The following is a 17,624-nucleotide window of genomic DNA, read 5'->3' as shown; positions in this document are numbered from 1 at the left end:
CACATCTTTGAAAGGAAGCTGCTTCCAGGTTTCCAAAGCATTTAATGTGTGTCCTTCAGCAGCGAGCACCACCTACCACTTCTCATGATGCTGACCCCGCAGTTTCCCTTTTCGAATCGAACTCCTTCATACTTGTGTCCTGTGAGGAAAGAAACCAGGGCTGAGTGGCAGTGGCTGCTCCCTTCTGCCCTCTCTGCACAGAGAGAAGCTGCTCCTGGATCTGTCACTGACTGAGGGGAACAGATGTGACACCAATGCTCAAGAGGTGAAGCGGCTGCTGTTTGACACAAAAAGGAACACAGCTAAGGGATGGTGCCTCCTGGGTGGGTGCCTGAACTCAGCCTGGTTCCACAGTTGAGGATTTGCAGTTCATCATTTCTCTAAGTGTTAAGTAAAGCCACACCAATGCTTTACTGCAGAGTGGGAGTGTCACCCTGCAGGAATGTTCTCAGGGGGAACAGGACTCAGCTGGTGCACATCTCACAGGTGTGCTCTGGGTCACACCATGGAGCTGAGCAGTTCCCCCAGTCTGCTGATGAACTCGGCAGCTGCCTCTGAGTACTGCACACCTGAGTATCTGTAGCCTTAGAGATCTTTACAGCTGACAGGAGGAACCACAACTCCTGCAATGGTTTTCTCTAGTGCCAACATAGCCACTTTGCATTTCCTGCTCATCCTCACGCCCAGCTGGCCCCAGTTGCAGGGCCAGATTTAGGCTGGCAAGGCAAAGCTGCTTGTGCCAAGTACTTTTTCCTTAATGGGCATGTGAAATGTCATCAGTTTTAGTTCAAGGTTGTGGTGTTGGCAGGTGAATTGATATTGCACATACACTGCTACATTTTCATCATGGTTTTGCAAGATCACTGTAATCTTTAGTGAAATGACAGTGTTGACTGTTTTGCTCAGTTGTGATGTTATGTGCCTTGTAGCTTGTTAAACAGGGACAGTCACTCTGCCCTGCTGAGCTCCCCAGGGAATGCTCGTGGCACCAAGTCTGTCAGAGTTCAAAGACCATCTGGATGTTGCAGGGTTCAGTTTTAGGCAGTTCTCTGAGGAGCAGGGAATTAGATTCAATGATCCTCTGAGTCCCTTCCAGAAGCTCAGGATACTCTGTAACTCTAATAATAATTGTAATAATTCTATGTATTTTGATATCAGTTCCACTTCCAGTCCTACCCAGGCCAGGGGTGATTTCCCACATACCTGTTGGAGTGGTCACAGTACATTCTGTGTAGGGCAGTTGATTCAGTCCCTCTTCAACCACGAGTCTGATCTGTGGAACCAAAGGGATGGATTAATAAAGGCATTATTATCTCTGGAGATAAGGCATTACATGGCAGTAGTAGTTATAAGGACTGGGTGAGCCCCAAGGGTCTAAAAGGGTCTCTTTAACAGCAGTTAGGGACTGAATTTAGAGACCTTTTTGGGGTGAGGCCTTTGTTTTGGCCACAAATCAAACAAAGGCATGGCAGATCAAAACTGGGAGAAGAGAGGGGTTCATAAGCAATCATAAAACATAAATCATATTTACATCTGGTAGGCAGAGGCTTCACAGACAAATTATTCTCAACAGATGTGTGAGGCACCAATGTAACTCCATCTGCTGTCAGGAAATTCTGGTGAGGGAAAGGTGAAGTTCCCCTTCAGCCAGGCTGTATTTTCCCATCCCTGTTTCAGGACTAACTGCAGCTGGGCTGCCAGAACAGCCCCAGAAGCTGCAGCAATGCGCACACACCACCAGTGCCCAAAGACAAGTCAGCAGGTCTAGGAATCTCTTTATCACCTTCATCTCCCAGCTACTGCAGCTCTGGTTTCCATGTGGTGCTCTGCCAATCCCTGCACTTTTGGATGGTCCAGGTAGAGGGGCAGCTCATGAGCCCCCCAGCCCTCCCCTGGTGCTGCCCTGTAAAGTACCAAACACATCACCTGCAGCCAGAATGCCTGTCCTGAAGGGTGCTCTGGGTATGAAAGATGTGAGAATTCTCTCTGTTTGTGAGCCAAAGATTCGCAGCCTAGAACTGCTCAAGGAAAGTGACTGCCAAGCAAGAGCTTTAACTAAAAAATCACTGATTACTCAAAATTCCCTGTGGGATGGAGAGTAAGGCAATGCTCCTGGGATGGAGCAGGTGTACTGCTCACCTCAGGCAGTTCTTATTCCAGAGGGCAGCCTGGAAGGTTTTCCTATCCCTTCTATTCTGCCCCACTTCCTGGCACACAAGCAGCCTCTGCTAGAAATGGCCCCTTACATTTATAATCTCTCTTTCTATATATTTTTAGTCATTTTAATACAACTTTTTTTTTTCCTAGAGTTGTGTTTATGGCAGCCATACTCAGAGGTTATGGTCAGTTTCTTGGACATTTGTACCCAAGTTTATGTTTTTGAATTTAATTCACCAGAAAAAAAAAAAAAAAAAAAAAAAAAAAAAAAAAAAGCCAACCTATTTGCCGGGTTTGGAAGAAAAGCCTTTTTAATCTTGCTGTAGTGCTGGCATTGTTCCATATAATCTGCCAAAAGTTTAGAGTAATCCAGTAAAGGTCTTATGGTCAAATAATCTCTGTGATCTCCCTACACTTATCAGTGTTTTACACAGAGGCTGGAAGGATTCTTTGTAAACTTGTCAGTGTTGATAAAACATTTCTTTTTGCACTGTGGTTCCTGCCACCTCCACACTCAGGGATTCATTTCCTCCTCTCTTCTCTCATGCCCCAAGAACCAGCTGCTCCTCTCCCAGAGAGGTGGCTGCCATTGCTTAGAAGATAAAACTGGTGTTATTACAGGAAGTAAAGCTTTGGTCCCAAGGTAGAAGAGTCTGACCAGAACATCCTCTAACCCATTATGTGTGGCTTCTCTTGGAAGCACAAGAGGAGGCAGAACATCCTCTGTATCTGTACAACTCTTTGCAGCTCAGCATTTCAAATCATTTTGAATGCTCACCCCCTGAAAGAGGCAGGAGGACAGAAAGGTGAAGTGACCTGTCAGTGTTACACAGGGAGCTGCTGGTAGGGCTGAGAAATGAATTCATGGCTCCACTTCAGGCCTCCAGTCACCCCCCAAAAACGTGCTTTGTGCTGCAAAGCACCAGCAGCTGTGACACCAGTTCAGTGCCTCCAGTGTGTGGGTGCTGGGATCAGGGGGAACCTCCTGCCCTGAGACGAGCTCTGTGCCCTTCCCACCACCTGCCCTGAGTTCCAGCTGTCCCCAGTTCCACCACCAGCACAAGGACTGATTGTCTCCCATGCCAGGGGCTGCTTCTCCTCCTTCACAAACACCACACAGATTTGTCTTGGTCCTTCCTCCTCATGACTTTAACCTGACTTCTTCCAGTTTCAGGATCACAGCCCTGGCAGTGGCTTTCAGACACCCCCTGCCAACCTCCACTGCCCATTAACTCCTTTTTCTCACAAGGAACTTCAAACACTTCTTTGGTGTCATTCCCTTATGTGTGAAACAAACTGCACCACCAGAAATCCATTACCTTGCCTTTAGAATCCCTCCTTAAGAGCTCTCCCTCTGGTGATCTCAGGAGACACTCTCCCTAACAGCTGCCAAGGTAGGAGCAAGTTTAACTTCATTCTCATTTCCTCACTGCAATAAGGTGTATTTTTATTTTCTTCCCCTATAATCCCACACTTTTCTTCATGCATTGCCTCTTGCCATTAAACTCTGTTTGCTCTCTGGGTGGAAAACATACCAAGTCAAAACTGTTTGCACCTTGCCAAGTTTAGTAGAGACCAAATCCTACATGAAATTATAACTGGTTTTTGTCACACCTAGGAAAAATATTCAGAAAATGAGAGTTCTACATATTCTTTTGTGCAAAATCCCTCCCACAAGATGGAAAACAGAGCAGGCTCTGTGGCAAAGAGCTGCAGGACCAACACCCAGAGGCTCTCTGGCTGTGCTGGCCAGCCCATAGAGGACACTGGTGCAAGGACCTGAACGCACTGCCTGGATCTGCAGTTACCAGCAATAAGAGGGGAAAAAAAAAAAAAATCTGTGTTTATCTCAGAATAGAGCAGGACACACAAGAAAGGTGAGAAGGTACATGGAAAAAGGTCCTTCACACTAATTACTGACAGTAAGGTACTGGAATGCAGGAAACATCGTCAAGAAGGGGAAAGTAGGGAGGAAAGTGGAAAGCCATGAAGATAAACAGCACTGCAGTCACAATCTTAGATTGTGGTCATAGCTAAACCTGAGCAAGCCTGGATTAAGACTGGGCTCATCACAGGGAAGCTGCCTGCTGTGACTCTAACTGTGAATGGCCTCTGGACTACGCTGGAAGGGGAAAAACACTTCCCTCTGTTAATGAGAGTGGATTTGCAAAAAGCAAACACCCTTGTGGACACAAGCAAGTGTGTGTGTGTAGTAGCAAGTGCTGGGGTTTTTTTTAAGCTTGTAAATTTAAATGAGATAAAGGCTACACTCCCAGCAGTCTTTGTTCTGACTTACCAAAACATGTGAAAACTTCAAACTGCTTTGTCCCTGCCAGTAACCACCATATGGCTAAAGACAAATTCTCCATGTGGATGCATCCAGAGCTAATAATCTAATACACAGCAAGCCAGGAGGCACTTCTTCATGCAAGCAACTGGTAACATCTAGGCTGTAAGAAATTGTGCTTTGTTCACAAGATCAAAAGTACTGCTTCCAACTAAAACTCAATTATCTGCAACCTCTGTGCATCTGTTTTTGAACAGAATTCTCTTATTACGACAGGTCTCTGTCCTCATATAGCTGTGTCTGGTAACACCATGGTTTCTGGAACCTGCTGAGATGAAACAGTGAACAGAAGTCTCTATACAGAAAGTTGCAGTCATACAGCAATTTCCTTTGGGTAGAAAAGTTGCTGTCACACTACCATTCTTCTGTTCTGAAAGACCCATTTTATGAAAGAGATGCAAAGTACAATACCAAGAAGAAGAAACTCTTCACCTACCAGACGATCAGCAGAAAATACGAAGTCTCCTCTACTGGATTTCCTGAAAAGGTAATAATTTACATTTTAAGTTGGGGAATAACTTTAAGAACATTGCTTAAATACTATATTAAATACTATATTCCAAGGCAGTTCAGAGAAAAGTCTCCTGTCATATACTAAATTTATCCCAGAGGTTCTGCATCATGGGTTTCCTGCTTGGTGGCAGAGATGCAGTGACCCAGCACTGGGGTTTGGCTCTTGCTGCTGGCAGTGCTGCTCTGCACCTGCAGCAATTAAACACAAGAGGATGATGTCCTGTAGCTTTCCCATGGTACTGCTGCTCCAGCTCAGTTCCAAAACACCTCCTGAGCTCAGATACTCCTGCACTCCCTGCAGCTCTGAGCAAGTGAGCTTTGCTTGCCTGTCCTCCAGTCAGACAGAACAGTGGGACAGTGATCATGCAGATCCTTAACCCAGGGCTGACAACACACCTGATAAGCAGGAGATACATCCTATCTTATCTGGAACTCACTGAGTGTGATTAGATCAGTGAATGTGAGGTTAAACTGAGGGATTAATGAAACACCTCTCTGCTTCTTATTAGTTTGGGTACAACCTTCTGCTCATGTGGCTTTGGGCCCCTTCAGAAGGCAAAATGAAAGGTTAAAAGCCTGCATTTTAAAAGCAGCATTAACTCTTTGCTTCCCATGCCAAGAGTAACTCTCACTACACCAGAAGAAGACACATTTTTGATCAAGGAGCCAACACTCACCAGACAGTAGCTCTGAAAACCCTCAGACACAGCACCAACATGGTAACAGGTACTTTTAAATGAAATGTTCTATTAATCCCTCTCATGTTTTCAAACGCTAATACTCTGCATGTATCCTTAAATACCATTTTGTATTTAATCCCCAAGATTCTGAGACACCTCATGCTTACATGAATGAAAGTCAAAAGGTTTGCCTGCTCATTGCCTAGGAACCAGTCACTTATTCCCCACTTTAAAAGAGAGGTTTTAAAAGAGCATTAACTTAATCTAGTTTCATTCCTTGCATTGTTAAAATACTGTTTGCCTTTTTCTTTTTTTTTCCCTCTTTCTGGTACTGACAGGTTATTCCTAACTTTGTTATTTTGATATTAACTAGACAGGCAATGCTCAAAAAGACCCTAAAACTTAAAAAAAAAAAAAAAATAAAAAAAAAAAATATATATATATAAACAACCCAACCCCAAATCTGTACAATTATATGACCTGATTTTATTAAGGTTTTTGGAATGTTTCATACTTCTGTGGTGTAGACAAGTATTTTTAAAAGAGAGAAGTGGCTAAGTGGCATATCTACGTTCTTCTGGACTAACATTTCAGAAAAATAAGCTGAATTTCACAAATAGGTGTAAGACATATCCAACAATGTCCAGACCACAGTTTTGAATGCAAAGTGACAATGTGTTCCAAGTGAATATTCCAAGTTATTAATGCAAATTATGAGGCTTTGAACCAACTCCTCTGTCCTTGCAGAGACACAGATGTTCCTCTGCACAGTTCACTGAACACCCTTCATTAGTCATACCTGGTTTTTGAGAAGGGGTGGGAAACAGAAAATGACAGTGCATACAAACAACAGCAATACAGAAAATGTCAGACCTCATGCACAGGGGCAGCTGGAAAGCTGAGACCACATCTCAAACATCCTGTCAGAACTGCCAGAGGGCAGGAAAAAAAACAGGGCTTATGTGACAACAGTAACTGTTCTTCCTAAATACCAGGTAGAAATACATAAAGCAACAACTCATGTCAGACTAGAAACTGTTTCAGCTGCTTCATCAAGTAACAAGACATCTAAAAATATAAGGCATTAAAACCTAACTTGTAGCAGGAACATTGTGTTACACAATATAAATGAGTTTCACTTTGTTTCTGAAGGCAGGGGAGTGTGGCTGATGTCACAGTGTCTGTCTTGAGAGTTGAGAAGAAATGGGGATTTTTTTGGACTGTATTGTAGTATAAAGTAGCTGCAGGGTTTCCTCCTGCTTTAGCACTTGGTACTAATGACAAACACTGTCAGGTCTGCAGGTATTGGGGCTTCAGTAATTCCTGTTTCTCTCATTACCTCACAGAACTTGTTGAGAGACACTCAAAAAGCCACTTCCCTACAGAGGATTTGTAAAACATTTTTATGAAAACTGAAGGCACTGGATGAGCTGTTGGCACTCAGGGAGATGATGTAGCTGGGAACAGGTCCACATTCTACCTGCAGCACTTTAGCACTCCATTGACTGCAGTCCTTAATTTTTTCCATGCTGGGGCTGGGATGCAGAGGGATCCACCCTCCCTGCCTTCAGCAGTTGTCCTTACCCAGCACAGGTGAGTTGCACACTCCTGAATCCCCCTGCTCTGTGCAGCAGCTAGGACTGCACATCCAACCACTGCCATGTGCATTTCCATATTATGACTCTGTTCCTTAGGGAATAAGAAGCTTTAGCAGAATATCACAGAATGATCTCAACCAACAGACACTTAAAGCACCTAGATTTAAATCATATCTCCTGTTAAATCATGAGTTAAAATACACTGCCAGCCTGAGCTAATGAATTTTCTCCTATATATACACATCACTGCACTATTCATTTCAGCTTCCAGATCCCTGGTTCACATCTGAGGCTAGAAATTACCTTGAGATCATTGCCTCCTTGTAAAGAGACTGTAACTGTTCTAGAATGTTCAGTACTTCAGTGCATCAGCTCACATCCCATTAGAGCACTTGATGTTCATATCCCACTCAGTATAAAAGGCACCTGCCTCCATTAAGCATTTGCTGAGCAGAAAAGTGACAAGCTTGAGGGAAAATGAGGAAACCCAGGCACAGTGAAGTGATCTATCTCCCCGACTCTGGCACACAGACCAAGTTCTTGTTAATTTTAAGGAAGCAAAAGTGCCATTTCAGTCTACCAGCAGGACATCCCTGACCCAGCCAGCCACCTCTGAATTGCACGAGACACCATGACCAGCCACATGAAGGTGGCTTTTTCTTACACTAACACCAATTGAAAAGGCCATGATTCCTTTTTCTGAATCCACTTAGGAACAAGGAAAGAACTTTACACTTCTCTGAGCAGCTCATGCTATGGACAAAATAGAGTCCTCAAGGTCTTCTGCACCTGGCCTGACCAGACCTTAGTTCCATCACAGCTCCCTGGGATTATCTATCTGAGTATTTACCCCTTGCTCACTTACACTAATAATCCCAAATGTACTCAGTTTGTTCCCTACCTTTGTTCCATTTCTCACTCCCCAGAAGCTTGCCTTTTAATGTCTGCCATTTTCAGGTATTGCTGTAGTTGGGACATCCATCCTCTGCAGTGTTAAGGAATCTAAATATTCTCCTTAAATTAAGGTGCTACCTGTTATTTTGAATCCAGAAAGTCCAAGTGACAGGGCTCTAATTGTCTGTACATGACAGCTTCTCCCTCTTCCTAAAGCACTATATGTCAACATACCTCTCTATCAACTTAAATCAGATTTTTTGACCAGTAGCTGCTCTGAGCCACATTGCTGCCAGTTCACAAAAACAGTTCTGAGGAGAAGGAGTTTCTTTTAGCACCTGGTTTAAATGCTACAATAGCTACAGAGTTGTCTTAGGGCAGATTGCAGCTGTCCAGGGTAAGGTTAATGAACAGTGCCTAAAAAATCCTCTTCTCCCTTCAGCATCTTTCTGAATGACAGGTATGAAAATAGGTCAGTCTGAGGTCTCTTAACAAGATGCAGCTGGATTCCTGGGACAGAACAAAAAAAAAAATATTTCCCTACTGTCCTTACCTACAAACCCAACCTTTCTGAGCAGGCTGCTATCTGATTTCCTCACTGGTTGGGAAGCGAGCTTGGAAGTGACAGTTCCATCCCCACTTACAGGGCAACATCACACTGAGAATAAAGTACAGCCTGTGATTGCTGCAGCTGCTCTGGTAATTCACTGTTTACAAGTCCTATTCTAGACTCCTTCTTAGCAAAATCTTTTGCAATAAAGCAGATGTCACTCTAAAACATGTCCTTCAAGTTAAAATCACAGCTGCTGCTTTCTGGATAAGCTCATTGTAATGAGAAATCTCTTAAATGTATTTTAAAAAGGTCAAAACCTGTGTAAAACATAATAATGATAAAACCACTGAGTAAAGTAATTGCATTGCTAGTATTTGTCTAGACATCAAAACTACATGGTTATCCCTAACCTCAAAACCTTTCACAGGCCATCACCAAGCCTAGTTTGGATCTCCTATCTGCTTAGCCCACTCCCAGCTTCCTTTTCTGCTCCACAGAGAAGCTGCCAGGTGGGTGTTCTCACCTGCAGAGATCTTCTGTGTGGTCTTGCCACAAGTGCCCTCCTTACATCAAGACTGCACTGCCTCCGGTGTTCCTGCTGCCAGGTTTCGTTTTTTCCACAATGCTTTGAAAATTAAGGAAAATCCTCCACAAGCTAGTCTAAGATATGGAGGCTCAGCTTAGTTAATAAAATTAATGGAAGTATTGTCTTTGAGAAACAGTGATCAGTTTTGCATTAAAAAATTACTAACTGTTAGCTACAAAGTTAAGCCTCGAGAGCCAGAAAATAGCAACACATGGACTATGCAGATGGGCAGATATGAAACATAGCAAGGAACATTGTCTCTGCAATGACTTACTGCAGATGTCAGAAAGCCACTGTCACAGGAAGAGAGGGTTTATATTCAGAACTGATTACTCTATTAATAGGCTTGATTTCACACCTCTTTGCTGGTGGTTCTTGCAAACCAGTAGCTTTTAATAAAGAGACGGATGCTACTGAAGTTTGTGTTATATGGTATGCTATATTTAGTACCTTCCCAGTGCTGAGCAAGCACAGCTAAAAACCTTATTAGTGGAAGGGACGTGTTCAACACCTGAGCTGCGCTGTGGAACATGGTGCTCACAGGTGTCTCGAGTTAGAGCCTGGGAACGGGTCCCCACCTCATCCTGCCTGCAGGATGCGATCTCCAGAGCGCGATAATGAGCCCCAGCTGCCGCCGGGCCCGCCCGCGGTACCCTAAGGTACAGCCTCCTTTCTCAAGGGCTTTACACACTATTGTACCGCACGCTCCCTGCGGTGATGATGTGGCACGCAAGCGCCAAGCCGCCCACAGGAGCGCCCGCACAAACCCCCATCGGGTCCCGTCCAGGTGTGAGAGGGGTTTAAAGACCCGCCGAGCCGCTCAGCCGCCGGCAGCCCCGCGCAGAGAAGCGACAAGCCCAAGGGAGCCCCGGCTCGCTGCCCTGCCCTGCCCCCGGGGCCGCGTCACCAGACATGGCCGCGCCGCCGGCACGGCGCTCGACCCCGGCGCACGCGGCACGGCCCGGCGGCAGCGCCGAGCCGGCACCAGGGCCCGGCCGACAGCGGCTCGGCGGGGCTGCGGCTCCCTGAAGAGAACGGAGGGAGGGAGTGAGCGACAAGCGACGATCCCGCTCCGTCTCCCCGGCCCGCCGCGGCTCCTCCCCAGCCCGCCCGGCGCGGCGCGCTCACTTGTCCCTGATGATGGTCTGCAGCTCCCGCAGCTGGTCGTTCATGGGCAGCAGCTTCAGCTGCGGCCCGATGGCCGGCGCGCCGCCCTCCCCCGCGGGGATCGGCCCCGCCGCCACCACCCCGTTGCTGCTGCTGCTGCTGCTGTCCGGGCTGGGGCAGCCGCTGTCCTCGCTGGGCTCGGCGAAGCGGATCAGCCGGGAGCCGCCGCTCGCCGTGGCCGTGGCGGCCGCCGGCGGCTCATCCTGCGGCCGCGGGCCCAGGCGCTGGTTCTGGCAGGGCATCGCCTCCATGCGCCGGGGCCGCGCCCCCGTGCGCGCCGCCGGGGCGGGGGAAGCGCGCCCGCCGCCCGCGCTCCATTGGCGGCCGCCGCCGCCGCTCAGGCCCGCGGCGGGAGCGCAGCGCGGGGGCGGGACCGCGCCGGGCGGGCACGGACTGCCCCGGCCCTGCCCGCACTGCCCGCACTGCCCGGCCCTGCCCGGCCCAGCCCCGGCCCTGCCCGGCCCTGCCCGCACTGCCCGGCTCTGCCCCGGCCCTGCCCCGGCCCTGCCCGGCTCTGCCCCGGCCCTGCCCGACCCTGCCCCGGCCCTGCCCCGGCCCTGCCCGACCCTGCCCGGCCCAGCCCCGGCCCTGCCCGGCCCTGCCCGCACTGCCCCGGCCCTGCCCGGCTCTGCCCCGGCCCTGCCCGGCCCTGCCCCGGCCCTGCCCCGGCCCTGCCCGGCTCTGCCCCGGCCCTGCCCGCACTGCCCGGCCCTGCCCCGGCCCTGCCCCGGCCCTGCCCCGGCCCAGCCCCGGCCCTGCCCCGGCCCTGCCCCGGCCCAGCCCCGGCCCTGCCCCGGCCCTGCCCCGGCCCAGCCCCGGCCCTGCCCCGGCCCAGCCCCGGCCCTGCCCGGCCCTGCCCGCACTGCGCGCTCCGGGACAGCCCCTGGGAACTGCATAAAGGCCTCCTTTGGGTCACTGTTTTTAAATTGAGAAAGGAGGCCTGTGGGGGTTAGAAAATGAACAAGGGGTTTTGACCCATTTTTTTCTATTCAGTAAATATGTACAAATCATTGCCAGGATCTTACACATCAATGCCAAACTTTCCAAGGGACACTCAGGCAAACACAAGGAAACGGAAGGAATAGAACTCCTCTGCCAGAAAATCATCTACAGTCTAAAATTCCTGAAGGCTACTGTCTTCTTGCTCTGTTCATTTTGGATATCTAACAGGCGGTGGACTCCCAAAGGGCCCAGGAAACACCTCCCAGGAAAATGCAGCCCCTCCACTGCCTGAGAGCAACAAAGCACCACGAGTCACTAAAGCCCACGAGACTGACAGGAGATGGAAAAGTAACCGGATTTCATGACTTACTGTCCAATACTTAATGAAATACTTGAAGACTGTTGCAGCAATATACAAGCAATACAACAAAGAATAGGCTAAGAACAGTAGAAAGAATTTGTAGTTAGAAAATCCAATGCAGTTATTCACCCTGGAGGACAAAAGCAAAGTTGAAATCAGGATTGGTGCAGCACACAGTGGTTGTAACACAAAGAGCTCGAGCAGTTCTGGGGGTTGAAAGCCCTGGATCACACAACCGAATTTGCCAATGAGCAGCTCCCCTCAGTGGCCGAAAGGGAACTGAGCTGGTGCCTCTGCTTTTCACTCCAACCCTTCCCGGGGGCCGAGGAGAAGCACAGCTCAGAGGTTTGGAATTGTTTTAAGGCTGGTACCACAGGTAAATGGGTCCCAGAGGCAGCAGCTCGTTCCTCCTGTCTGCTTCTTGTCTGCCGAGGAAATCAGAGCTGGGAGTTCTGTGCTACTTTATTCCTTTGCAAACCTCAGGAGCCACCTCACCCCTGCCTGTTTGCTTACATACAGCCCAATTAACCCCACACTTAGTGAGAATTCTCCCTGCACAGGACAGCTCTAGAAAGGAACACGGGGATGTACAAAAAACCCTAGTGGGTGTTTGTGTCAGAACTCAGGTTTGGAAAATCCTCCACAATTTGATCACCACGACGGTTCAGGTAGGAAATGTTTGGTGTCATTTCTAAATTTTTAAATCTTCCTTTTTTTTTTTTCTTAAAAAAAATGAGGAATTTAAGAAATGTAGTGGCAGCAATTCTGAAAGGTGTAAAGCTCAATTATTCTATGCAGCTTTCTGCACAGACTGTCTAAAATGAGAGAGACATATAGACATGTAGCAGTAATATATATATAAAAGGCTCTCTTTTCTGAAAAGTGCTTTTAAAAAAGAGAAACTGAATGAGAAAAGAAAGACAGGGCCTCACCCTCTCTCCTCCTCTTTCCTTCCCAGGTGTTGGTGTGTGATGTAAAAGCAGCAGTGGGCTGTGGGAAATAGCACTGAGCCAGCAAACAGTCAGTCCTTCTTACTGAATCCAGAGCCATTCCTGAAGAAGAAAGTTGGAATCATGAACTGCACACACTGAATTTCTCCTTTCCTCTCTGGCACACCTGTCAAGCCTTACAGCTTTGGCAGAAAACCATCCCAAAGCACCCAAACCAGCAGTGCAGGCTGAGCCCCCGGCTGCAGACACACTCCCCCTGCATTCCTGGCTGTTTCATGCCCCCTGAGCACTGTCTCAGAGCAGCTGCAGGAGCAGAGCTGATGTTCAGCCCACACCTTCTCTTTGCCCCCATGTTCCAGACTTACCCCATAGATGCTCAGGGCCGTCACTGACCATGTGGGAAGGACAAATTTCCAACATGCCTGACAGAGCTGCGGAAGGAGCGAAGGTGAGGAGGGTCCCAGAGGAGTTTCCAGGCTTCTCCTTTCCTTGACAGGCTCCAAAGACACCCAGCACTGCCTCGCAAGGCTAAAAACCTCCTTGTTCAAGTCAGGCAGTTCCAGCAGGGTCACAGCCTCTGAGGCTCCCCTGGCCCCACTAAACTGCACTACTAACGGGCTCTGAGCCCCCCAAATCTGTCCCTGTCCATTCCTTCCTTTCTTCCACCTTCCTCCCAACATCTCAACGTGACATTGTAAATTTTCCTTTAAATTGTGCATTTCTCTTACCGGTTTCCATGGCCAAACTCCTCCTTAGTGGTGCCTTCTGAACAGGAGGAAAGGAAAGCTCCCATTTGTGCCTGGGCCAAGGCGAGCGCTCTGTGGACAGAAGGCTTTGTGTGCCCTCGTTCCCTTGGCAGGAATAACAGCCTCGGCCACTTCAGGGGAGGTGACTGGATTAGCAGGGGAGAAAGGAAAAAACAGGGAAGAAGAAAAGCAACCAGTAAGAGCCAAAAAGTCTCAAGCATGGCCTGGTGTATTTGCAGTGAGCCAGAGCACAGGTTGGAACAAAACCTGGAGAAGGCACAGGGATCAGGACATCCCAGAGTCACAAACTGCTGTGGATTCACTGCAAGTTTGATCTTCTCACAGGCAGTAAATCCATAACCTGGGCAATGCTGGATACCTCTGTTTTGTGCTGGGCTGATGAAACAACATTCTGTTGTTTCTTGAGCACTTCAAGAAATGGTAACTCCACCACTGTCCTGGGAGATCCCTTCCAATGCCACATTTTCATTGAAAACAACTGGACATAGTATTTTTGTAACATAAACAAACACATTTTAAAACACAGCTCTTTTTTGCCACATATTTAATTGGCTGTGAGATATAATTCAGACTGCATTTCCAAAGTGTGTGCAGCTGCTCAGTTCTTAAATGCAGGGTCTAAGGATTAATAGTTCATATTTTTCTAGAAATATATGCAACAGTTGCTATCTCCAAAAGAGCACTGTGCCTTTCAGCATGCATTCTACTTGCCAAAATTATTTTATACCTCTGAAAAAGGGCTTCTATCTGCCCCCAGCCTTGTCCTGTTTCTCTATTTTTATTTTCTTTGCATTACCCTGTTCTCATTAATTTTCCCTCTTGGAAGCATTCCCCTCCTTGTGTTCATACCCTTCCTATACCATTGACTGGAAGGGACGTTTGAATATTGATGGTTTTCTTTTTCCTCTATCCTGACTCCTGAATTGATTTGGATTCCCAGAGCCATGGGGGACTTCCTTTTAGGCTGATGCCTGCCACAGCTGGAACCGTCAATGTTACCATACAGAGCAGAGGTTTCAGTCTCCCTTTGGCATATTGATTATCTGGAATTCAGTGTTGATTCTTTCCATTTTATAGGAATGTTATTAATTATAAATCTTACTTCTAGAAGATATAAATACTTATTGCTGGAAGTGAAGTTCATTACAGTGCTCGAATCATATTAAGCACCTTTAATGAGAAAGAAGCTAAGAACTTCAAGAAACTCTAAATGAAATGTTATTTCACATCCACAAGATGAGTGTTGTATTTGTGTTGCTGAGCTGCTTCTGTAAACTTTTCTAGCCAAAAAACAAACATGTTCTCATTCAGTACACTGACCTTGTTCTCAATCCCTGGTTTGTTGTCTACACAGCTCCTGGAAATAGGCCAGATTAGATATATTTTAGGATTATATTCACTAATCTCCTTTGTGGTGAGTTATTTCCATTACTGGAGCTTCTATTTCTTCGACTGAGTTGCTTCTGTCATTTTTCCAGAGCGCCAGCTCTGGAGCAGGCATTGATTTGTCTGTCTCCAAGGAGATCCTCTGCTTCCACAGCTAAATCTGCAGAGAAATAGATATTTATTTTGTGGTGAGCTACTTTAAACAGTGTAAGTTCATAAAACTCCTCTGTTGGCTTTCTGTGTCTCTATCATGAGCTCTGTTCTCCTGGTTCAGTCACTCTGGGATAGAGGGCTCTTTTCACCCTGGGTGTCTCTCAGGGTTTGAGCAGTGCCTTGTGCAGGTATCAGTAATCTGAGATCACATAAATAAAGTGGTATCAGAAGGAGAAAGAGAAGATCAGAACTGGAAACAAGACTGAAATATTAGCAGGAGGAAATAAAGCCAGTAGCGTGGGAGAGTTATTAAAGAAGGAAGAGCAGCTAAAGTAAAATTTACAGGGAGAATATTCATGTCAATATATTACAGGTGGAAAAACTAAAATGGTACATTATCCAACAATGACAAGGCTGAGATAATGCAGGGATTGTGTGGTTTGACAATAAAAGTTTGCTAAGGGATTTGTAAGTCTCTGTTAGAGGCATTGGAACTGTGAGATCCTGTGACAGCACAGCACAGGGTGTTGTTATCCCTGTGCAGGATGTTCCATGTAGCACGTGTCCAAAGAGCTTAACATGGTCAAAACACTGGACACATTTCACAGGGCTGAGAGCCTGTGCTGCATTTTGGATCAGCTCATAAAGCACCACATGTGCACACAGACACTGTGCATGAAACCATTGCAGCCGTGCATGTGGGAAAATTGCAGAAACATTTGAAATCACTCATAAGATGCTGCAATGTTGGCCAGCCTGTCTGTCCAGGCTATCCCAGACAGAGCTGTGATTATCCCATTTTGCCTGGTCAAACCTCCATGTAGAGCAGAGCATAGGGATGGAAGCAGATGTGTGGAAGCCAGAAGCCCAGAATCCCTGTTTATCCCTCTGAATGATGCCACGGGGCGGCACTGTTCAGACCCAGCTCTGCCAAATGCAATTATGATGAAGAATTAGATTAGCGCCAGAGAAATGTCGCCTCTGTCGTTTGAAGTGGATCCTGGTCAGGAGCAAAGTTGCGTATCAAAGTACAGACTAGAGAAATCCTGCCTCATTAAAAATCAACTTTAAGCCAATTGTCCTCTTCCTTTCTGTCTGTCTGTCTGTCTTTCTCCCCTGCAAATGAGCTTACAACTCTCCCTCAAGGCAAGAGCATCAGCAGTCAAGCTCTGGTAGCTTTGAAGAAATCTTTGTGCGATTAGAAATGCCACACAGAGTTACAGCCTTCTGACAGCTCTGCATGCCGATCACATGGGAGTATGTAGGCCATTGGAAATGTAATCCATGGCATAGCTCTATCTTCCTAAGTGGGTGTTTAATTAGGAACTGTACTATCGCTGCATTATTCTGGCTCAAAGGAACTACGGCTGAGCTGTGTGGGCTGGAGGAGGCCTCTGAGGTAGCTCAGAACTTAACCCTGGAAAGGTGTGGAATACAGGATTAGGTCTGCATGGAGATGTATCAGCTCACATGCCATCCAGAGTCTCTGCTTCCCCTCCAGTCTGTGCTTCCTCATGGTGCTGTGGGCCAGGGCTTTTCTGTGCCCCAGGCAAGGAAATTTCCTGGGCAGCTGCTCTGTGGGGGATCCAAAATCCAGAGAGACTGTGTGCCAGCTTGAGCACTTCTTTCTTTCTGCATCAATATCAGTGTCCAACTGCATCAGGACAAAGCATGGGAGTGCTACCAGCAGCTTAGAAGGAGCACCCTGTATGAAGTACTGACAGAGCTGCTGACCAGTATGAGCGATGCTTGCAGCTGTGCTGTTTGTCCTGAGGACACCCATATTCCAACAGTGCAGTGCCTCAAAGAGAAGGCTTTTATCTGTACAGCCAGAAGAGAAAGGCTTCTGAGCGGGGCATGGCTCAGAAGGGCCTGGTTCATTCCAGCTTAGAAGGGCCTAGTTAATTCCCAGCTCAGCAGGGGTGTGCTTGTTCCCCTCAGGGTGCCATTGCAAGATGAGAGCAGCCCCTTTCTGGATGCTGTTGTGGGACTGAGGGCAGCCCCTCTCACTGCAGGCTTTGGTAGGGCTGTGGGCTGCTCCTCTGGGAGTTGCCATGGTTGCACTCGGGACACTTGAGACAGCACAGCAGGGGCCGAGGGCTGCTCATCTCTGGGCTCCATGGTGGGGCAGAGGGCAGCCCCTCAGAGAGTGCAGTGGCAGTACTCAGGACTGCTCCTCTCTGAGTCCAGTGGTGAGGCTGAGGGCTGCCCCTCTCTGGGTGCCATGGTGGGACTGAGGGCTGCCCCTCTCACTGCAGGCTTTGGTAGGGCTGTGGGCTGCTCCTCTGGGAGTTGCCACGGTGGCACTCAGGACACTTGAGACAGCACAGCAGGGGCTGAGGGCTGCACCTCTCTGGGCACCATGGTGGGGCTGAGAGCTGCACCTCTCTGAGTGCCATGGTGGGGCTGAGGGCTGCACCTCTCTGGGTGCCATGGTGGGACTGAGGGCTGCACCTCTCTGGGTGCCATGGTGGGACTGAGGGCTGCACCTCTCTGAGTGCCATGGTGGGGCTGAGGGCTGTCCTGCTCTGGGCACCATGGTTCAGGACACGCACCATGGGGAATGAGGG

General features: G+C 48.0%; 1 protein-coding gene and 1 long non-coding RNA gene across 5 annotated transcripts in view; both read right to left on the bottom strand.

Moving 5' to 3' along the window:
* The window catches only part of UPRT (uracil phosphoribosyltransferase homolog), a 34,761-nt gene extending 23,997 nt beyond the window's left edge, over positions 1–10,764 (bottom strand). For all 3 annotated transcript variants that reach the window (XM_085571026.1, XM_077786586.2, XM_031504818.3), the window contains exons 1-4: positions 10,457–10,764; positions 4,941–4,983; positions 1,204–1,273; positions 77–139 (exon numbers count right to left, since the gene is read on the bottom strand). In XM_085571026.1, coding sequence (XP_085427152.1) covers positions 77–139; positions 1,204–1,273; positions 4,941–4,983; positions 10,457–10,746 — 466 coding nt within the window. In that variant the 5' untranslated portion in view covers positions 10,747–10,764. The remainder of the gene's footprint in view (positions 1–76; positions 140–1,203; positions 1,274–4,940; positions 4,984–10,456) is intronic.
* Positions 10,765–11,773: 1,009 nt separating this feature from the next.
* Positions 11,774–13,608, bottom strand: LOC110467904 (uncharacterized). 2 transcript variants are annotated; one of them, XR_004148300.3, is made up of 3 exons: positions 13,477–13,608; positions 12,731–12,850; positions 11,774–11,928 (listed from the first exon to the last, which is right to left on the bottom strand). It is a non-coding gene; the product is annotated as an uncharacterized LOC110467904 (long non-coding RNA). The 2 variants fall into 2 exon arrangements; XR_002464939.4 differs by lacking the exon at positions 13,477–13,608 and adding an exon at positions 13,114–13,246.
* Between the last annotated feature and the right edge of the window lie 4,016 nt (positions 13,609–17,624).

Source organism: Lonchura striata, chromosome 4A, assembly GCF_050655825.1.
Source record: "Lonchura striata isolate lonStrDom1 chromosome 4A, ASM5065582v1, whole genome shotgun sequence".
NCBI lineage: Eukaryota > Metazoa > Chordata > Aves > Passeriformes > Estrildidae > Lonchura > Lonchura striata.
Note: the sequence above shows the minus strand (reverse complement) of the source record. Positions and strands in the feature narration are given on the sequence as shown.